At 40.4% G+C, this 24020-nt stretch overlaps 1 protein-coding gene across 1 annotated transcript; it reads left to right on the forward strand.

The window, feature by feature from the left end:
• Positions 1-1779: 1779 nt before the first annotated feature.
• Positions 1780-24020, forward strand: mau2 (MAU2 sister chromatid cohesion factor). The gene is made up of 18 exons (XM_061683962.1): positions 1780-2046; positions 2387-2470; positions 2619-2714; positions 9259-9353; positions 9661-9688; positions 12070-12225; positions 12373-12519; positions 14689-14779; positions 14859-14962; positions 15042-15119; positions 16429-16494; positions 16594-16677; positions 17762-17811; positions 18386-18463; positions 18556-18667; positions 19803-19893; positions 20031-20158; positions 22432-24020. The coding sequence occupies exons 1-18, from the start codon at positions 1813-1815 to the stop codon at positions 22504-22506; spliced, it is 1797 nt and encodes a 598-aa protein (XP_061539946.1). The 5' UTR covers positions 1780-1812; the 3' UTR covers positions 22507-24020.

A 24020-nucleotide genomic window follows, 5' to 3' on the forward strand; every position in this document is an offset into this window, starting at 1 on the left:
TGGCGGCGTATCTGAAGTTCACCCGTATGTATCTCATTTTATCTCATGTTTGGCATGTAACACAAAGGATAAACTAGACCGAACTGGAAAAAATAATAATTTGGGCCACTCAATTCAAGGTACCACTGTACTTGCATGCAATCTGGTTATTTAAATCTGGGTTATGCGAAAATATATTTCAACAACTCTATTTAAGATCCCTATTAAGAGGCAACCTTCAATTCTGTAAATTCCTGGTTTATTCCCATAAATTTCCGTTTATTGATATATATTACTAATTCCCATAGAAAGTGTCCAATTTTGAAAATTCCCAGTTTTGTAACCCCATGTATTCATTCATTCATTCATGTAACTATTTCATGTGCATAGCACATACAAAATGGAAGGGAAAACAGATAAAGAAGAACAAAAACAACATTTACAGAAATAGATATACAGCGATGCATCATCTGTGTGTCGGTCTGTCCATCCATCCATGTCCTACATTGCTTAACCTGTTCAGGGTCACAGGGAGCTGGAGCCTATCTGTATTTTATGTTCTTGAGCTGCATCATATCTTAAAATTTATATGATGTTGAGCACTAACAATCCTGGTTCATGGCTAGTTCAAACTGTTAGAGGAAATAGTGCCCTTGTGGCGCATGTATTGATTGCACACTGTGCTATTGTATATTTTTGCTACCGTTTTTCACCTCAAAATGGTTTCACCCACGATGGTTGTGGAGGAGAAAAAAAGATTGTTGAACGTTGGTTGGCGGGAACAGTCATAGTGGTTGCACAAGTCTGCACACCCTCTTATAGCTGGGATGTGGCAACTTGTGTTAAATGGCTGTCAGCACACAACTGCCACCATTTAAAGTGCCTCTGATTAAACACAAATCAAGTTTTGATGTTCTAGTCAGCTTTTCCTGGCACCCCCCCCCCCAAAAAAAAATTCTCGCAGAAGTCTGAAGGTTTTGTGCTAACACTTAATCCAATGCTATTACAAACTGTTCAATTCAGAATCAGAATCATCTTTATTTGCCAAGTATCTCAAAAAAACACAAAGAATTTGTCTCTGCTGTAGTACGACAACAGACAGTCAATCGACAGAGAACACTTTTGAGTCAGAAAGACATTGACGAAAAACAGTCACTGAGCAATAAAGGGTTGCTAGTTATCAGGTAATGCCGGTTTCAATTCTTTCAATCTTGGCCCAGGCCCCAGTTACAGCTGAAGAAAAAAAACGCTCCAAAGCAAATAATGCCACCACCGAGCTTCACTGTCGGTTCTCTTGGTGATGAGCAGTGTTGCGTTTGCGCCAAACATACCATTTGGAATTGTGGCCCAAAAGTTCAACCTTGGTTTCATCTGACCATAACACATTTATTTTCCCACATCTTAGCGAGATTTTATTATGGTTCGATAAAACCCAGGTTGATATTTTTGGCAATAATTCCAAAGTGTGTACAGGTTATATGGCATATTATTGGCGGAGATTTGGAGAATGTTTTGAAATGATTCATGTTGGTCTCTTTAAAAAAAAAAAAAATTTTTATATCCCATCCACCTAGCATTTAGACAGCTGGTGTATTTGTTTCCCCCTCTGTATCAATCAAAAACACTGAAATAAGTCACTGGGAGGATGCTATATTTTATGTATTTTAAACACAAACGAACTCTAATGACTACATCATGACAATAATCGTATCAATCACCCAGAAAGAAAGAGAGAAAAAAGAAAAAAGAAAAACTGACGGGGTTCAACGACAGCACCTGGCAACCCAGCAGCCTGGCCTGTGAGCTCTGAAAAACTTGTTGTTGTCAGGGAAAATGGCGTCAAACGTAGAAGCCCCGGAGCGCTGGTACCTCGCCCTACTCGGCTTCGCGGAACATTTCCGAACCTCCAGTCCTCCCAAAATCCGCCTTTGCGTGCATTGTCTCCAAGCTGTGTTCCAGTTCAAGCCGCCACAGAGGATAGAGGCCCGCACGCATCTCCAGCTGGGCTCGGTCCTCTACCATCACACCAAGAACAGTGATCTGGCCCGCAGCCACCTGGAGAAGGCGGTGAGCGGGCTTACTGAGCTAGGAAAGAGCGGGGATGCAGTGGCGGAGCGGGCGGGTGCAGGCCACAGCCTGGGAAACAACAGAAGACGCAGGACTTTTTAAAGCGCTTCATTTAAATTGGACAATTCGTCCGATAGCACTGTTTTGTAATCGTTCTTTTTGCGTCACCGTATAATAATGAAAGGTTCGTCCTCAGTCGGGCGCGTTCATTCGTTTTAGCTGCTGTGCAGAATTAGCTGCTGAATGGGCTTCGAAATGCTCCAAGATATCACAGAGAATATCAACAACAACAACAACGTGAGGAGGGACTCGAATAACGCGTGTATTCCATCTTTTGCAGTGGTACATTTCTCAGCAAGTCCCCCAGTTCGAAGATGTCAAGTTTGAGGCTGCGAGCATTTTATCGGAACTCTTCTGCCAACAGGTAATATTGGGACCTTCAGGTATTTGAGGATCTCCATTGCAATATTCATGCATTAGCACAATGTTGTTAGATGCAAGAATAGGATTCATTTGCGTGGAGTAACCTCTGTATTCGTACACATCTGTTGAAACTGGTGATCTATTTTCAGAATTTGGTGGACTCTGCAAAGCCTCTTCTGCGCAAGGCCATCCAGATTTCTCAACAAACACCGTATTGGCACTGCAGGTTGTTGTTCCAGCTGGCGGTATGTATCACACTCGTGTAATTTTCACCTGTTAGATACTGTGCATGAAAGAAGTGAGTGCCCCTTTATGATCAAAATAGCAAAAAAAGTTATTTTTTTCTAATAATCAGTCATCTATATCAGCACTCACCAACGTTTTTTGTGCCATGGATATGTTTCAAGTAATAAGATTTTTTTGATGGACTGGCATAGAAACAAATCAAAGCAAATAATTAAAAATACAGTCACCACTACGCTGAATGTAGTTGGTCTAATTAGTGGGAGCCCTGTGCTTGTTTCTCTTAAACAAGGCAGATGTATGTTGGAGTAATAGGAGCCAATTAGGGGTTGAACAGTCTAGTTGACTAGTCAATGAGTTGATTTTACTTCTTGGTATCAACATTTAGAGCCTGAAGTCAACTAATCCCTAATCATGTGTTTTTGGCTTCTCGTCTCACAGTCGTCCAATTTCCAGAGAACTTTTGATTCACTTGTCTGCTCCCATTGCTGGCGAAATATATGCTGTCTAATTATAACGCTCTGTGGAACAGCAAAATGTCTGGCCAACAAGGCAATACAGTCTTCATATATCTGCACAGGTCACAGAGTATGCAAAATAAGATGGTTGTGGATGAACATAGCTTCAGCTATTCCTATCGCTGTTCTTACCAACGGGACATGGGACTGGTGGCGAGGAACGAGGTCAGCGGCGCGAAGGGAAACAACTGTGTGCTTATGAGAACTTTATTAGTCATAGAAGTTGTATGATACAACATGCACCAACATCCCGACACTTTGCACTTAAAACCTATACAGCACTGACGTCGTTGCGTGTGGAAATATTTGACCAGAAATGTGACCGCTAGCACGGTCACTACAATATGTGCAAGTCTATCCTCAAATAGATTTAAAGCACATGTGAAACAGAAACAGAAAAATGCTTAGTATTTTTGAGCCTGGTTACATTGTCCCACTTATTTGCTCTGCTGTGGAACACAAGATGAGAAGGTCCAGCTCGTTGGAGAGAAATATGCACAGGGCTCCCATTAATTATAACAACTTAATTCAATGTAATGGTGAGTTGTATTTTTTTATATACTTGTTTGTATGCCAGTCCGTCAAAATATGTCTTTACGCAGAACCGGTCCATGGCACCAAAAAGGTTTGGGGACTGCTTTACTGTGCTGCAAAAATATCAGTGCTCTCATCCACTAATCGAATCGACTCGACTTCATATTAGCGTCAACTACAAAATATCGTTCGTCCTGCCACCACTAGAGACTGACAGATTAAGTGTGTTATTTATGTCCGGTCTACTCTTGATTTTGTTTTGGTTGCTGTCCTGGCAGAAAATCCAGCTTCACTAATGCCTTGTACACACAGAAAGACAATCAGGCTGTTTTTGTCCCGGTTCTGCCATTTCCCGACCAAGAATGTAAAACGGCAGCCAATCATATAAGATTATATTTTAAGATTGACCTTAGGTCTGAAGTGTGTTTAGAGTGGATTTGTCCCGATTTTAGGGGCCGAAACAGGTTGGGGCCGACAATCTTAAATGATAAACGTGTTCAATACAGAGCTGTCACAAGATATAGAACATCCGTATTTTGTTACAGAAATCACTGAACGTTGACCCGTTATGGCCGTAACACTGATTGTTCCAGATACTGGGGGAGAATCCAGCGTCTGACATTACCGGCGCGCCCACATTCAACAACTGTTTGGTGAATGCTGTTTTATTATGCAGCTGGGGGGCATCTTTGCCTCCAGTGTCAATGCATTGTAAGTCACTGATCATCAGCGACTAGACTTTACACCGATCTGATCGGCCTGATCAGTATCGGACGATAATTAGCATTTAATGCTGTTCAGCTTTAATGTCATAATTCGGATTGATCGGCTCCGCAACAGACGTTTACTCCGCGACACATGTATTGTTATAACAAAATGTGGAAAAATATGTGCTGGTGGTCACCGGTGCACAGGAGATTACGTTCATTTAAGGCTTGCTTGAGGTATGTTCACGTACTTTTAATACGATACCGCTCGCAAGTATGCAACAAAACATTATGTAGCCTAGCAAGCTAGTGCTAGCACTAACCTTTTTGTGCGTAAACATCCCGGCATGATGTCAAATAATGCTCTAAAGTTTCGGTGTGTGTGAAGTAATTTATTTACAATCAAGTAATTCAACTACAGTAAGTTGGCTCCTATTATTTCTGTCATGTTGTAACGTCGGTTTGACCTGACTGATTAGAATACATGACCTGACTAGAGCAGTGATTTCCAACCTTTGTGAAGGGAAGGCACATATTTTACAATTGGAAAATCTCTCGGCACGCCAACAAACAAAAATGTCACAAAAGGTAGATACACAGTAACTACTGTATGTACTTCCTGCCATCTAATAGAACACCATTTACTTGTTCTGTCTGTCACTATACCTCACTGGCATAACTAGAGGAACAAAGATACATTATTTATTGTAAATGAATTTTTCGAGCAGTCAAGTAAAATTTGATCATTTCCAGCGGCACCCCTGAAGATTGCTTATGGCAGACTAATGTGCCACGGCACACTGGTTGGGAATCACTATAGACGAGAGAATGAATGCTTTAAGATACTCAGTATACAGTACAAAAGTATATACAGTAAATTAACTAGTCATTTAAATAGACACATTGCTCCAGCTTGTGATCGATCGGTTATCGTTTTTAAAAACTTGCAGATTGGTGATCGGCCCCAAAAATCCTGATCATGTAAAGCCTAGTAGCGACTAAGCTACTTCTTACAAAAGTGTCACAAAGGGAGGACGAGCAGTGGATAGGCAAAGACGATGTCAAAGCCATGCTAATTGCTAAGTTATCGTTATAAACAGTCGCTGAACATCGAAATAAGTGATTTGTTAAAACAGTAGGCTTGTCACATAGGTCTGGCTGGAACTGCGTTTTTCGCGCAGCGTAACGAACCTTGAACAACAAAATAAGAGACCAATTAATAGGTGTTTGGAAATATCAATGTAAAATAATACACATACATAGGACACCGCATCTGAACTGGAAATTAACTACTACGTCAGTGCACACATCACTTCAGAACATGGGCAGATTAAAAGTATATTATTATTATTAAATATTTGTAATATAAAATAACCTGCGGCACGGTGGACGAATGGTTAGAGCGTCAGCCTCACAGTTCTGAGGACCCGGGTTCAATCCGCATGTTCGCATTAATGCATGTTCTCCCCATGCCTGCGTGGGTTTTCTCCGGGCAATCCGGTTTCCTCCCACATCCCAAAAACATGCATTAATTGGAGACTCTAAAATTGCCCGTAGGTGTGACTGTGAGTGCGAATGGTTGTTTGTTTGTATGTGCCCTGCGATTGGCTGGCAACCAGTTCAGGGTGTACCCTGCCTCCTGCCCGATGACAGCTGGGATAGGCTCCAGCACGCCTGCGACCCTAGTGAGGAGAAGCGGCTCAGAAAATGGATGGATGGATAAAATAACCTTTATTAGTCCCACAATGGGGACATTTGCATTGTTTCAGCAGCAATTGTGGATATAGAAAATATAAATATGTAATATAAATGGCATGCAAGAGAAGATGTGCAAGAAGTACATTGCTTAAAATAGAAACCAAAACTATTGTCCATACATAAACTATACAATTCAATCTATCAGCAATGTTATTTGTTTGTTTAGCAAAATAGGGTTCCGAGTTTTAATTTTGACTTTTGAGATCTGATTAATCTGATTTAATAGACTTGCTTTTTTGTTTTGTGTTGTTACCACGGTTGAAAACAGAATTAGCAAAGGCGGATTAATTCATAGAGACAGATATTTTTGATGATGGCACGTCAAAACCTCATATACCGGTACTTTGATTCAGGCTGCAACTGCGTCCGCCATTACGAGGTGAATGTAATAAAAAAACATTACAATGACAAATATTGAAGCCATAATTTAGGAGCGATTATTGACAAAATTTTGAATATATGGAAATTCAGACACATTTGGACAAATTGTTTCGGAAGTGAATTTTTATAGGTTGGCAACTGTCAATATTTATGACCAAAGCCCTTCATGTGTTTGGGGAACGCCGACATCTCCCTATGTCATGATGCCGAGATTTGTCATGTGAAACGGAACGTAGCCAATCAAAGAAGTGCCCTGCAAAAAACAAACTTGTCCTACTGGATGTCGTATTTTGTATAAAAGGAAGTGTTTGCGAGGCACGGTGGACGACTGGTTAGAGTGTCTGCCTCACAGTTCTGAGGACCGGGGTTTAATCCCCGGCCCCGCCTGTGTGGAGTTTGCATGTTCTCCCCGTGCCTGCGTGGGTTTTCTCCGGGCACTCCGGTTTTCCCACATCCCAAAAACATGCGTGGTAGGTTAATTGACAACTCTAAATTGCCCGTAAGTGCAAATGGTTGTTTGTTTGTATGTGCCCTGCGATTGGCTGGAAACCAGTTCAGGGTGTACCCCGCCTCCTGCCCGATGATAGCTGGGATAGGCTACAGCACGCCCGCGACCCTAGTGAGGAGAAGCGGCTCAGAAAAGTGTTTGCATGTCTTAATTTTTGGGAGATCAGGTGTGATCACGCGAGACTTCGAGATCGGCGACGAAACATAATCCTTGTGTGTGTTGTGTCCTGTGTCGAGATTATCGGCGTACACCACCCACAATACGACCAAAACTGTTAAATGTCAGATTTTAAAAAAAAATTTTTTAAAATCTATATGTATGAGGTCTGTCCCAGATAAAAAAAAAAAAAAATTGTTTAAGATTTGAAAAATCCTTGTGTACCAGGCCTTAGATAGGATGTTGGAAATGGTATCAAGTTGCTTGTTGGTCAGTTTTGACGGCGTCATTGCCTCGTTTGTTAGCGTGTCGCCACATATTACACATCTGTAACGTTAAACACGTATTTTAAGTACGACTCGTGATGTAGTGTCTTAACTGCAGATATGGCCGTTGTCGGCTCTTCATCTATCTCATCATTTGGCCTTTTCCCCTTTCCGAAGAGTTTGTTTTTTGCTCATTTGGTAGCTTTTGGGCTTATAACCGAGATGAGTGGTTTGATGTACAGGCACAGGTGGATGCACCTGATTTTCAAAATAAAACTTCCTTTAGAATAGGGCTGAAATGATTACCGTACTTTCCGGACTATAAATGGCTCCGGAGTAAAAGTCGCACTAGCCAAAGAATGCATAATAAAGAAGGAAAAAACATATATAAGTTGCATTGGGGTATAAGTCGCATTTTGGGGGGAAATTTATTTGATAAAATCCAACACCAAGAACAGACATTTATTCTTGAAAGGCAATTTAAAATAAAAATAGAATAGAGAACAACAGGCTGAATAGGTTTTACGGTATGCTAACGTAACACATTCAGCTAACGTTACATGACGCATAAACAAGGAACTGAGAACGTGCCTGGTATGTTAACATAACATATTAACTATAGCATAAAGAACATGCTAACAATTTTACCAAACCATCAGTGTCACTCCAAATCACTAAATCCAAAGATACGGTAATTGATTACAAAAAAAATGTTGGCAAATCGCTCTCAAAGCTTCATTTTTCCACATGGACTTATTTTACTGCGTACGTAAGCAGCACTCAGTGTAGTAATAAGTTGTCGTGATGGCGCCGAGACAGGAGGAAAGAGTTGGTAAAAGACAGAGAATGTACAAAGTTTGTGGTCATTTCACACCTAAAAAAGAAAATAAAGTGCAATGTGTCTACAGCAAAGCAGAACTGGCTTACACAGCAGCACGTCTTTGATCACAGGCGCAAGGTAACGTAAACACTGTTTGCTAATTTAATGTAGCCTTCTTCCGCTTCTTAGAACATAGTGTAATGCCCCCACAAGTGGTCAAGGAAAGACCGTGCACTTTCACTCACTTTATTGAACAAAATAAATGCTTAATGAACACATTCATACACGAGGTTCTATGGCCCACAACTGATCCCCAGGCAGTCAGCACTCATACTCACGGTTAACCAGTTAACCCCTAACCTGAGTCAACAACAACAAACTACACACTCATTTGCGGGCACACACGTCACTCACAAGGCCAGGTCCCTCCTTTTAAAGCCACATATACTTGGTCAGAGATACTACAATGTAGAACATGAGGATGGTGACCCCAAGTGGACAAAAATAATACACGCACCTGACATGCTCTTTATTGTTGGTATTTTTGTTTAGTCATGCAAAATCAATATTTGTCCGATTACGGGGTTAATCAATGGGATAATCAGTAGAATACTTGGTTCTCAAAATATTTGTTAGCTGCAGCCCTGTTTCAGACTCTGATGATGAATAAAATATTTTTTGTGCGGCCTGGTGTCAAATGGCCCATAGTCCGGTACCTTTCTCTTGTTTTAATACACAAACCTATGAAGCGGTATATTACCGCTTTCACACAATTCCAGCCCTGGTACTACTTCCAAAGGTGGACAGTTGCAGGGTTGATCTTGTCACCTTTATTCCCTGTCCGAGTCGTTTATACAGATCAGCGAGCTTTTACAACAGAGATTGTCTTGTTCTACAGCAACTTCATACACTGGAGAAAGACTTAGTGTCAGCGTGTGATCTGCTGGGTGTCGGAGCGGAGTATGCCCGCGTGGTGGGCTCAGAATACACCAGGTACATCTCAGCTCACATTTTACAAATACTATGTGACATTTTTTTTTTCATTTATTGTCTTATTTAGCCTTTAGGTCATTAAAACCATCTCCAAACTGGGCAACAGCATTTTTAATTTTACCCAATTGTTTGCAGTCTGAAGGTCTACACATTTTAAATTTATAACCTATTCTTCTTTCCGAAGCTTACATTGATTTTTCTGAAATGTGTATTGGCACTGCCCCATTAAATTACGGCAGTGTAAATATTGACTGACCTGACTGATTGTGAGTATTGCTGACCTGATACTTTTTTTTTTTTCTTCAAGGGCGTTATTTCTCCTCAGTAAAGGCATGGTAAGTCCAACTTTTATTTCTGAAGTTGTATTACATAATTGCCTACAAATGGGTACGAGGGCCACATTGGAGAGTGATAGACTACTGCAGCTAATGCAAAAAGATTTTTAAAAAATGGAAAGAGAATTGGGGGGGGAAAAAATCAGTGAATAGGTGACTGCGGGTGCTGAATGGGATTCGGGGGGGGGTTGTATAATTCTTTTGTCAAATTACCTTTTCTGTCCTCCTCAAAGAGTTGGGCTTGCGGTGTGATGCCAGTGGGGTCACACCCCAGGGAATATGCTTTTATGCCTTACTTGAATAAAGTCTAATTGCACGTCCACTAAAGTAACTGGCAGTGGCGCTCTCAATGCCAGTGTGTGCGTAGGGAGTTTTAGCTCTATGGTGTAGGTTTTTTTGCACTGAGCATGCGCACACACAGCACAGAGCAGGAGATATGAAGTGTGGTGAACAAACTCTTAACAGACACCATGGAAAAATATTAAACAGTGATGAAAAGAAAGGCGGAGAGATATGGAGATAAGGAGACAAACGAAAGTCTCCCAAAAGGTAAGCCAAGAAAATATGACGATGGGTATGTAGCGCTTGACTTCACTGTGACTACGGTGGAAGACAGCGAAAGACTCATTTAAACATAGATTTTCCAACTCACTGAGTCTAAAAATGTTGTCAGAGGACAGCATGAAGCCAAATTAATTAAGGTGTCTCTTAAATACGTTACACCCCAGTCACGCTGATAAGTCGCTAGCGTTTTTTCAGCAAAAATGCGCCAAATGTTGCCATTAATCATCCCACTTTGTGAATTCTACTTCAGTAAACAAGCGTGCACAGTAACCATCATATAAGGTGATGTACCAAAGCGCTCAGTGCAAAAAAAAACAGCACCATAGCAGAGGAGCTGCTACCGCCTTCAGTATGAGACATGGTCTCTGTCATGCTGGATGATGCAATCGCTGCAAAAATCAAAACTATCTCTCTTTCTAATGACAATTTTTGTTTATATATAGTTTAAATAAGGATTTCCCCCCCCCCCCCAAGTTCCAGCAAATTTAAACAATTTAGACTAAAAAATGTAAACAATTTAGACTAAAAAGCAATGTTAATAGTTATTTTTTTAAGTTGATCAATATTTCTTTTTTGGTTTTCTTTACATTCTTTAATGTTCAAGATAGTGTTATGCAGAAGTGTACTTGTAACAATTTTATAGACAAATGATACTATTCATAGTCATTGTGGGGGAGGGGGATCACAAAATGTGTCCTTCTTCCTGGGGGGACCAAGAACTTTCGAGGTAAACTATCACGCCCTGATTGTAAAATTACAACTTTTTTCTTTAAATGCAAGCCATTTTTTCATTCCAGTTTTGTGAGTTGTGATTATTTTCCTTGTAAATTTACGACTTTCCCTCTAATGTATGACTCATGAATGTGTTTTTCCTTCATAATTACATGTTGACTCAATTTAAAATTGTGACCTTTTTCGCTGCGTTATAACGGTTTTTCCTAATATTTCAACTTTATTCTTTTATGAGGACTAAAGGCCTCTTTATAGTCCCGCGGTCGCGTAGCCGACAACGCCCGCATTGCATCACGTGACCGAATTGCCCCGCGCGGCACCTCTGCGTAGCTTGCCTCGCACACGACAAAAATAGTTGCTGCTTGTCGAACGCCGCAGAGATAATCTCTCGTGATTGGTCCGTTTTAGTCACATGCTGTGATGATGTACTCAGCGTGCCCCTTGGTTCTACATACCATCTACACGGCCGCCTTCTCGATCGATTTTGCAGCATAATTAAATGTATCATCTGATCATCTAGGTCCATTTGATCTAGCAGACACTGTTCCACGGTCGCCATTGTTGCGGCTTTGTTCCTTGTTACTGAAATGAAAGTAAAAACGGCTCCCGGAAATGGCCCCCAAAAAAATGCAGAGGAAACTCCACCCTGTGGTGTCCTAGCCAGTACCAGCCGTAGCGACACCCCCGACTTCGAGGTGAACTCCAGTACATTTTAAAAACAGCGTGCGTCGGTTGCGCGCGAGTATAAAGGCAAACTACGCGAGGGACAGCTGCAGTGACGTCAGCGCGGTCGCCGTCCGCGTAAGTATAAAGGAGCCTTTAATCTTTATTGCCCTAAAATTACAACTTTTCCCCATTATATAGTAGACTCTATTCTTGTAAAATGTCAACTTTTTTCTCGTCATATTTAATCTTTATTCTTGGAATTATGACCTTTCATCATATCTACGTCCTTTTACAGTATGTCCTTTCTTAATTACCAAACGGTTGCTTGTCAGTGACAAACAGTAAATATTACAATGTTGCTAAGCAAGTTTTTTTTTTTTTTTTTTTTTGCGTGAAGTGACATTTTCCTCATCCTACAGCTGCTGCTGATGGAGAGGAAGCTGGGCGAAGTGCATCCCCTGCTCACACTATGTGGAACCATTGTAGAGAACTGGCAGGGAAACCCCATCCAGAAGGAATCCCTGAGGGTCTTCTTCCTGGTCTTGCAAGTCACACACTACCTGGACGCTGGACAGGTACAGTTGGGAGGGTGCCAATCAAAATCGAGCATTATTATCTTGATTACAGCTGTTGTACTAGATCTTATTAGAGTCTGCAGGTATTCCTGAACGTGTTGCTTGTAGGAGTTAGGTGTTGACAGAATCATGTCCATGTTCACTCAGGTGAAGAGTGTGAAGCCGTGTCTGAAGCAGCTGCAGCAGTGCATCCAGACCATCTCTACACTCCACGACGACGAGATTCTTCCCAGCAACCCAGCTGACCTCTTCCATTGGCTCCCAAAGGAGCACATGTGTGTCCTTGTTTATCTGGTAAGCGTTTCGTTTTATTTGGTTTCCCCTACCGAGCTATCTTGAAGGTCGACTGCAAACCATTATGTAGCACTCATTGACGTTCAAAAGTTTTATCCTTGAGATCAGTTACATTTGAAATAATTTGGTCCACTCTTCCATCTTTGCCATTATAAAACCCCTTTTAAAGGTCCCTTTCCATTATTATTTTTTTAATTTCATTTTTATAATCTTCGATGTCCTTTTATCAGGTTTGCATGATAATTTGGGTTGGAAATGCCTAATATGTCCTTTTTCAAGCTATTCAAGTTGGTCTTTTCCGCTTGGCATTTGAGATGGCTGGATTTGTTTTCTTTCATTATTAGCGACATGTAAATGAGCTTTTCTCTGATTGGATGGCTCATCTTCCCCAATTTAAATATGGAAAACAGCTTGGCTCTCACTGGTCCATAATCATGGCGTCTGCTAATGTCTAAAAGCTCGGGGCGGCCAAGCATTCATAGCGACGTCGCGTCCTTCGTGCTACGTTCGGACTCTCTTCCCTCACAAGAGTTTGGTCGCGGGGTTATTTATACACACTGAACGCGCATTCACTTCATTTTCACCACATTGATATGCTCCTCCCACCTCTGTCCTTTCAGCGGGTCGTCGGCACACTTGCATTCGGCGACTGTGTGCTGTGAGCGGCCAGGGCCAAAGCGACAAGTCTTACCGGATGGTTCCTTTGCTGGTGACGATGAATTCAAGCTTCGCTATTTCATCCACTGTTACGTTATAAATTATTAATATAGTTAAGTATTGTTGTAAAACACAACATAAGTATACTTTATAGACTGTATAAAGTCTGTGGCTGAGACTCGCTCGCTTAAAACCCGGAAATGTCGTTTCCATTCAGCTGAGTTGAGTGGATGGGTAGCAGGTATGACCGAACTATGTCACACAGTCAGCGATTTCAAATCCACCCGTTTTGAAAGCCTAATGCAGTTTGACTTTTGCATTCAATCGACAAAGCGCATAGATGTCAAACTTAAACAATGTCACAGACTCATTTTGACCTATCTTATGCATAAAAAAGTAGAAACATTTAATTCTGATGGAAGTGTTTTAAGTGACAATTTCCCTACAGGTATTAATCAACAATTCAGTTAAAAACTGAAAATTATCGTTGAATGATTCGCTGATCCTCCATCCATCCATTTTCTTCCACTTATCTGGGGTTGGGTCGCGAGGGCAGCAGCTTAACCCTCCGGTTGTGTTTGTTACTTTGGATATCCACAACTATGTTCATGGGTCCCACTGCTGCATGTTTATTCATCAAAATACATACATAAATAGATAATGAAATAGCAATGAAACAAAAATGAACACATAGCAATGCCATTAACCACTTTTCAGTCAATATTTAGTGAAGCTATTTATTTTGAGAATTTTGGAAAATCCTGTTTCCACTCCGTTTAGCCCTCTGTGCTCATGCTTATTGGCTTTTCTCTGGCTACTTCAGCTTCCTCTTGACTAGCGACCAGTCCAGGGTATACTCTGCTTCTCGGCCAAAGGCTATGCTCCAGCTCACCTGTTACTCAAATGAGGACAAGCTCAATTGAATATGGATGTAATAAAAATAACAACAAAAATGACACTAGTAGAATAATATTATTTCAAAATTTAATATAAACTTTAAAATGGGTCAGTTTGACCCACAACATAACAGGAGGGTTATGCAGGGAAGTCCAGACTTCCTTCTTCCCAGCCAATTCCTCCAGCTCTTCAGGGGGATCCCAAGGACTACTTATTTTAACAAATGTAATAAATGTTGATGACATGAAAACTACACACAGGAGGCTAAAGAGAAGCTCACAGTTCGAGATTCTAAGACCGGACTTCTTGACTTCAAAGCAGACGTGCTAACCACTACTCACCGTGCTGCCCCTATCATATATTCTTCTGAGCATATTCTCCTTGTCTCCTCTTAACACTCGTCCTTCCAGAAAAAGAGTTAATCCTTTGATGCTGAATGAAATTAGGTCTAGCGTGGTGGATGACTGCTCGCCTCATATACTGTGAAGCTTTGACAAATGTAGAACATTTAGGGCATCTGTTTCCAAAGTGCCACAAGCGACTACGAAAGCATCTTGTGTCTTTCCTTTCTTGAACTCTGATTTAGCTTCTAATGTGATCACGTCTTGACGACAGGTGACAGTGATGCACTCCATGCAAGCAGGTTACCTGGAGAAAGCACAAAAGTACACAGACAAGGCACTAATGCAACTCGAGAAACTAAAAAGTGAGTGTCTTTTTGTGCTTTTTCCAAACAATTGTAGTAGAACAATTGTAGTTATTACATTTTTTATTTCTGTTGACAGTGTTGGACTGCAGCCCCATCCTTTCTACCTTTCAAGTCATTCTGCTGGAGCACATCATCATGTGCAGACTTGTCACAGGCCACAAGGCCACTGCGCTACAGGAGGTATTTGCTTCCTCTTTCTCTGCTTCCTTTGGGTTAGTTGTAGCCTCAAAATTAACACACATACTTTTTCTCCTTCCAGATCTCACAGGTGTGTCAGCTTTGCCAACAGTCTCCCAGGTTATTCAACAACCACGCTGCCCAGCTCCACACTTTATTAGTGAGTATTTTCAACATGTTTATAAAAAAAAAAAAAAAAAAAAAAAAAGTTCTAGCTTTTAGTTACACCAAGGGGTTCAGTGGTATAATAGATTTTCGAGATACTAGCTGTCGCTCGGTATGATTTATTATTGATTTATTATTTTTTTGCCTTAACTTGCAAGCAGAAATTTGAGATACAAGCACTAGATGGTGGCAACCAACTTCACTAAAAGCAGCAGTTTGGCATATAGTGAGCAATTCTTCAAAAAAGAGCCTCAGTGCTTGCTCCGACATGTTTGTTGCCACTCCCAGTTGAAGTTTACTACAAAACTAAACACAAACCAAAGAGATTTACACGTTTATTTAACCAAACTTTGCCTTACAAAAGTCCACTACCTTAATACTAACACATAATGGGGAACGCCGTAGACGGGCTAACAAAACTAGCCTTTTGATAGCTATAAACAACTTATTTTTTAATGCAAACGGGAGACACATACAGACAGATATTTACATGCAGACAGAAAATATCCAAATATAGCATGAAATATCTATAGACAGTTTAGTTGCGCCAGACTTCAACATATAGTGTCTGTATGTATTTTACTGCCACCTGGTGGTCACGGTAGCAGACCAGGAGGAGGAGAAAAATGTCCGACTCGTCATGACACACACACTTCCATTCATCCATTTTCTGAGCCGCTTCTCCTCACTAGGGTCGCGGGCGTGCTGGAGCCTATCCCAGCTGTCATCGGGCAGGAGGCGGGGTACACCCTGAACTGGTTGCCAGCCAATCGCAGGGCACAAACAAACAACCATTCGCACTCACAGTCACACTGTGAGTGCAATTTGGAGTCTCCAATTTATGCATGTTTTTGGGATGTGGGAGGAAACCGGAGTGCCCGGAGAAAACCCACGCAGGCATGGGGAGAACATGCAAACTCCACCCAGTCGGGGCCGGGGATTGAACCCGGGTCCTCAGAACTGTGAGGCTGACGCTCTAACCAGTCGTCCACCGTGTCGCCAACACACACTTTTAAATTATTTAAATTCTATGTAACTCTTTATGATATTTATTGATTGATAGAGTGGTATTTCCCTTCTTTAAAAAAAAAAAAAAAAAAAAAATGTTTGAGGGGGTGGGGGGGCTGGAACATTAGTGCCATTTCTATCTGTTTCACTAGGGAAAGATGATACAAGTGTTTTGAGTTACTAGCGTGGTCATGGACCAAATTAAACCTGTAAATCAAGGCACTACTATACCACAACTACTCCTAATAGATTTTTTAATGGAGCTTTTGTAAATATGTAATTTCTTCTTCTTTCAGGGCCTCTACTGTATCTCGGTGAACTGTATGGATAACGCAGAGGCGCAGTTTACCGCGGCCTTGCGGGTGAGCGCATCCCCATTTTTGCCGCGTGGATTTGGATCACTTCCTGTCTGCTCTGCGGTGTCTGCTCCTGCTGACTCAAATGTCTCTTTTGTGTTGCAGCTCACCACACACCAGGAACTGTGGACTTACATTGTCACCAACTTGGCCAGCGTTTACATTAGGGAAGGCAACCGACACCAAGAGGTGTGACAGTGAGGAGGGGAGGTGTATTTAAAGTATATAATGTGAAAAAGAAAAATATGGGTTACTTTGAGTAGAGTGGTACACGCATAACGATTTTTAACCTTTTAACCAATTTTTGTTATTTTGTCTTTTTATGTGAAAGCTCACACACGATGATAAAAACATCAGCATGTGTGAGGAGGAAAAATAACTCTTAACACAGGTTACAGCACAGTGTTAATTGCTTTGGATAATTGAGGAACTTCCAATATTCGGGCCTTTGCTAACTTTGCTCAGAAGTGGGTAATCGGGCTCAAATTCATCCTGATTAGTCAGTATGTTTGTACCCAGCTTAAAAGAGCAGATTTTAGAACAGTGATTTTTAACTTATGGATCACAAAAGTCTCCAGTATTTATGTTTTCAACTATTTTATCTCACTTTTTACAAGGTGTCTTGAGTCTATTTTTCCAAAGGAGTGGGCTTAATTATGCTTAATTCTTAAATCCCCTCAAAATGGAAGTCTGTTCTATATGTATGTATGTGTGTATGAATGTGTATGTATGTGTGTGTGTGTGTGTGTGTATTTTTAATAAAAGCGACTGGAATGAAACGAATCGCAAACACATCAAGAATATAATATGTAAAAAATATTGAACCCGTGTCACCCACTCCTCCTGGTCATTTAGTGATTGAGGTCTCAAAATGTTATCAAAGTGGCACTGAATTGAGGTTCCTTAAACCTTTTAGAGTATTCTGTGTGATAATTTTGTGGCCTCATTTATTTTGTTCAATTTTATTATCTAATTTGACTTAATTACTTTTTACACATGCAGGGATCATATTCATTCTCAATTTATGTATACTATCCTCTGAAATGCAGTTTGCAAGTTGGTCTCTACTTCTAGACTAGTCCCAAGTTGAGCGCATTCGTCAATAGGATAGTTTTTCCGCCAGAGGGCGCTGTAAACAATGATTTCACTGATTTAAAACAAACCAACCGTCCAGAGTTCAGGTTTTCTTTGAGAGTATTAGTGGAAGAAACCATCTAGTATACTTACATTAATATTGTAATATTGCTTGACTTTGTTTGATTTTCTCCTCTAGTTGTACAGCCTGCTGGAGAGAATAAATCCAGACCACAACTTCCCAGTCAGGTAAGACAATGTTGAACTTGTTTAAGGTTTTGATATTCTATTTAAGCCAATATTATGTGGCTATTTTGGAAAAATAGATATTTTTAATCTGACATAATGTTTGAATTTAAGAATTTCTTGATCCTGGACTCATGAATACCTTCAACAGCCATAGCATTAGGTACATCTGCACAGGCTGAGATCCAGCAAAAGACCTCAGTGGAAAAATGTTTTTACAAATAATGTTTTTGTTTGGCACTAATGTTTTGGTCGGCCTATTACGTTACATGTGGGGTCACTCCAATCCACAGCCACATAATAAGCATATTAAAAATATCTGTTATATGCAACTCTGGATTTCATTAGATTGCAAAGATGAACTGCGCAATATTTTGAAATTGGATAGAGTTATTAGATGTCCATGTCGTCTGTTATGGTTCTACTCATTCAGGAGTTTGGCATATTTTAAGGTTTTGCTTGTGTATCTGATAAAGTGTCAAGTAAAAGTGAGTGTAATATCCAGTAGCTAAAGAGACATACATTTTGTAAAGTGCAATGCAGCTGTAATAATATCTGTGTTTCGGGCTTTGTTCAGCTCACACTGCCTACGTGCGGCTGCTTTCTACATCCGGGGACTGCTGTCCTTCTTCCAAGGCCGCTACAATGAGGCCAAGTAGGAAGATGTTTTCTCCCCACAAACTGTCTCATGCAAACCACACCCAGGCTCAACCCTTGACTTTTACATTCTTGTTGTTTTCTTTCCAGACGCTTCTTGAGAGAAACCCTTAAGATGTCTAATGCTGAGGACCTGAACAGACTGACCGCTTGCTCGCTGGTTCTGCTGGGCCACATCTTCTATGTGCTGGGCAACCACAGAGTAAGACCAAATAACCGATCTGATTGCTTATGTTCTTTTCAAGGTTATTGCAATGTGCGACAGATCAAACATTTGATATACCAACTAATTTATTTCTCCTATTATACATTAGGAATGTATTGTATATTATGATCACTGTACAGTAAGAATATGACAACTCATAGTGCATATTTGGCAGTTATTAGAGCAGACATTCCGACTGTTAAGTCCACTTGATTACATACACTGTGGAGTTCAACTGGCCACCTCCTTTTTTTCCCCCTCAGGAAAAATATATATATTTCGACTAATAAACACCATGCCTCGATTAGTCGTTGCTAGCTTCATCCACTCAAGACAAAAACACCTCCATCAAATAGACGCCTCACTTTTGCCATCAGAAAATAAACGGGTAGTAGGTGAACATTTCTCAGTTCATAGATGCCATCGTTCACACACAGTGAAGGTTTAACTCTTGACCTCATTTGAAGTAGCTGCTAACCAAAAGAGCAGCACCAACCGAAGCATGTAAAGCAAGTGTGTTGTCGTAACACGTTAACAACTTCCCTGCCCGCAGATAAAAGATTATCTAAAGTTTTGTGGAGATGGCATTTTGAACAACAATTAGTGATCTACAATGGTGTGTTGATAGATATTTATGTTCCAGGTAGTTTCGTAATGTTTGTTTGCCTGTCTGCCTCTATACTTTTTGTTTTAAACCGCAGTTTCACTTGACAGAAATTACTCTATGCAAGTAGGAGTAACATTTTTTTTTAATGTGTAAAATAAGGCCTTCACTATGTGAAGTTGAATGAATGAACTGCTCCGGGCTATTTGTGGAAATCTGGTATTGTTATAATACATAATATTTTGTAGTAGCAGTACACATTATTTTAAGTAAGTTATTTAATGAAGGCATATCCCCAATTAACCCCTTAGCTACCCCTAACAGTCCTGGGCCTTTATGATTGTATATACTGTAAATGCGTATTTTCATCATCAGGTACAACAAAAGCCTTAAAATTGATCTTAAAAGTACTTTACAACTGTTAGATGACCGAGCATAAAGTTAAACGTCTGAGAGCAATTTATTAAAATGTTTGAAAGGTTGAACTGTGTCTGATGGTTTTCAAACATTGTGTTTTGTTCCATGTAGGAAAGCAACAACATGGTGGTACCAGCCATGCAGCTGGCCAGCAAGATCCCTGACATGTCTGTGCAGCTTTGGTCCTCTGCGCTGTTGAAGGGTACCTTCCTTTCTCTTCATTTTTCATAAAACGAAATCTATGTCATGAATTTCCTTTTGAGGGCACGGACGTTATCTTCGGCTCCAAAGGTGGGCCGTACTGTATGTATATTATTGACCATAACTCTTTCCATCCAGATTTGAACAAGGCACTTGGGAACACAATGGATGCCCACGAAGCAGCCCAGATGCACCAGAACTTCTCCCAGCAGCTGCTGCAGGACCACATCGCCGCCTGCAGCCTCCCAGAGCACAACCTCATCAGTGTACGTGTAAAGGACTTCACATCTCTCCCCAGTGCTCTTACATTAGAATCTCAAAATGTCAAGAACTTTGACAACAAAATTTTATGGGAAAATATGTCTCAAAAGTTGAGCTAGTGATGACAAAGACGAAACGAATAACAATACCTATTGAACCAGTGCTGGAACCTTCTACAACATGGGAGATGGTCTGGCTGCTCAGTACATTGAGTAATACAATTAATTAATTAATTTCAGTCATACACAAATGACTTGTGCCCAACAGATGCTCGCGTAAATAGCATGTAGCTGAAAGTATAACAACTCATGACTAGCATGACAATGAGTACAACAGCTTGCCAGCAAATGGCATTTTATATATTATCCAGTGCACTTCTTTGTCGGATTTCAACTTAAAAAAAACAAAAAACAGTAGCTTTATTTTAGTTGCATTATACATTGCTTTACATTCTCTTTAAAATACGGTTTAGGATGGCAATTGTTTTACCCTGGAACAAATTAATTCTCTTTATGTTGTTTTGTATGGGAACATTTTTGGGGAAATGTGAACAAGCCAACTAGCTTCATGGAGTGTTTATCTGTGCACTCAGAAGATATACAGTGGGTACGGAAGGTTTTCAGACCCCCTTAAATTTTCCACTCTTTGTTATATTGCAGCCATTTGTTAAAATCATTTAAGTTAATTTTTTTCCTCATTAATGTACACAAAGCACCTCATATTGACAGAAAAAAACAATTGTTGAAATGTTTGCTGATTTATTAAAAAAGAAAAACTGAAATATCACACAGCCATAAGTATTCTGACCCTTTGCTGTGACACTCATATTTAACTCGGGTGCTGTCCATTTCTTCTGATCATCCTTAAAATGGTTCTACACCTTCATTGGAATCCAGCTGTGTTTTAGTATACACATAGGACTTGATTAAGAAAGCCACACCCCTGTCTATATAAGACCTTACAGCTCACAGTGCATGTCAGAGCAAATGAGAATCATGAGGTCAAAGGAACTGGCTGAAGACAGAGACAGAATTGTGGCAAGGCACAGATCTGGCCAAGGTTACAAAAAAAATTCTGCTGCACTTAAGGTTCTTAAGAGCACAGTGGCCTCCATAATCCTGAAATGGAAGGCGTTTGGGACAATCAGAACCCTTCCTAGAGCTGGCCGTCCAGCCAAACTGAGCAATTGGGGGAGAAGAGCCTTGGTGAGAGAGGTAAAGAACAACCCAAAGATCACTGTGGTTGAGCTCCAGAGATGCAGTCGGGGATGGGCGAAAGTTCTACAAAGTCAACCATTACTGAAGCACTCCACCAGTTGGGGCTTTATGGCAGAGTGGCCCGATGGAAGCCTCTCCTCAGTGCAAGGCACATGAATGCGCTCATGGAGTTTGATTTAAAAAAATAAAACATTTTAAGAAAACACCAGAAGGACTCCAAGATGGTGAGAAATAAGATTATCTGGTCTGATGAGACCAATATAGAAATTGTTGGCCTTAATTCTAAGTGGCATGTGTGGAGAAAACCAAGCACTGGTCATCACCTGTCCAATACAGTCCCAAGAGTGAAGCATAGTGGTGGCAGCATCATGCTGTGGGGGTGTTTTTCAGCTGCAAGGACAGGGAGACTGGTTGCAATCGAAGAATACATGAATGCGGCCAAGTAAAGGGATATCCTGGACGAAACCCTTCTCCAGAGTGCTCAGAACCTCAGACTGGGCCAAAGGTTCACCTTCAAAAAAGACAATGACCCTAAGCACACAGCTAAAATACCGAAGGAGTGACTTCAGAACAACTCTGTGACTGTTTTTGAATGGCCCAGCCAGAGCCCTGACTTAAACCCAATTGGGTATCTCTGGAAAGACCTGAAAATGGCTGTCCACCAATGTTTACCATCCAACCTGACAGAACTAGAGAGGATCTGCAAGGAGGAATGGCAGAGGATCCCCAAATCCAGGTGTGAAAAACTCATCATTCCCAGAAAGACTCATGGCTGTATTAGCTCAAAAGGGTGCTTTGACTAAATATTGAGCAAAGGGTCTGAATACTTATGGCGGTGTAATGTTTCAGTTTTTCTTTTTTAATAAATCTGCAAAAATTTTAACAATTGTTTTTTTTCTGTCAATATGGGGTGCTATTTGTACTTTGTGGAAAAAAATGAAAAATGATTTTAGCAAATGGCTGCAATATAAAAAAAAAAAAGAGAAAATTTAAGGGGGTCTGAATACTTTCCGTACCCACTGTACAGTTTGAGCTAATACTTACGTTTTTGTGTTTTATAGTGGACTGACGGCCCTCCTCCTGTCCAGATCCAAGCCCAGAACGGTCCCACCACCAGCCTCGCAAGCCTGCTATGAGGGAGACTGTGTGTGTGTGTATGTGTGCGTGCGTGCGTGCGTGTGTGTGTGTGTGTGCGTTCGTGCAGCTGGTACATTATCACAACAAATGTTATCTGAAAAGTTGGTATCCGCGTTTTTCGTTAAATTTAAGTAGCTCTTTTAATTTTCCTGGTTCACTGCTATCACAGTTTGAATTTGCTGGGAAAAAAATTACCACTACAGTTATCTGGTTCGATCAGGACATGACATTTGGACTGGTTTAGTTTTCGAGCACGGGTGGGCAACTCATGGCTCTCTTGCCTTGCAATTCTAAAGACAAACGAAGGGCCGGTTATTATTGCTCTCAAACATTTAACCTACATAATCGCTGCAGTTGGGTCGAAACCTTGTATGTCCAAATTTAGTCAATTTAACATTATTTCACAGATTGATACTATTGGTCAGTCCCCGAAAGTATGTTTTGTGTTTGCCCCTCACAAATTATTGACCAATATAAAGTGTTGAAAATGCCTTGCTGTCTTCGACGATATAATGTTAATGCCTCAATGAACATGCAGTTTTTTTGGGGGGGGTTTCCTGAAAAGTGATAGTTTTGGACATGTGAGGCTTTGGCCCGATGCCAGGGATATGCTCATGGTATTCGATCATAAACATTTGTTTAGAGGACTTTCTGATACATGAAATAAAGGATCCCTGCATTTTCGTATGAGCTTCTCCTCCAGAGAGCCCTCTACTTTTGCCAGCTTTCGTTTCCATTTGTAGGGAAGACGAGGCGCTAGATAGAAAGGAGGGTAGTAAAGATGTAGAAGAAATTAATTTATTCATATTTTTGTATCTGTTAAATATTTCACATCATGCTTTCATTTTGTTGTATGGATGAATTTGTTTTCATGTGCATGGAAGTTACTGATGGACTCCTTGTACTATAGTTTCTAACCTGGGTTTGCGAGTAAGATATACTTGGTAGATATTTTTTGCACAAAATCCATAATAGAGAAGTAAAAAGATCTCTTGTAATATATTTTCACACAAAATAATCAGTTGAAATGTAACATTTTTGCAAAATTACGGTGAGGGTGCATTTCTAAAAAAGTTCAGTGTTCATTATGTATGGATCCGACATACATGCTGATTTTTATATCATTTTTTTGCTTTCCCCCTTCCATAATATATTAATTCTACAATTTTTTTTTTATGGCAACCGTAATCTTCAAGTCTTGATAATTTTTTTAAAACTTTTGTTACATTTTCAATTTGTCCTGATTAGTTTTACTTGTTCTTTACATTCTGTGTGTATGAATTTACCACTCACCGAATCTTTTATTGTACAGTGACATTTTATAAAGTCAATTTCATAAAGTGTCATGTATTTTTAGCCCTACTGTAGAGATTTCAACGCTTGGTATTTAAGGCACTCTGGCAAGGACACAGTTTAAGATCGAGTACTAGTTATAATCTATCAATGACTATGTTTTTAATGCTCATGATGTTTTCAACAATTTTTCCAATAAAAAACATGAAACAAATTTTCA

Source organism: Phycodurus eques, chromosome 8 (assembly GCF_024500275.1).
Source record: "Phycodurus eques isolate BA_2022a chromosome 8, UOR_Pequ_1.1, whole genome shotgun sequence".
Taxonomy (NCBI): Eukaryota; Metazoa; Chordata; class Actinopteri; order Syngnathiformes; family Syngnathidae; genus Phycodurus; species Phycodurus eques.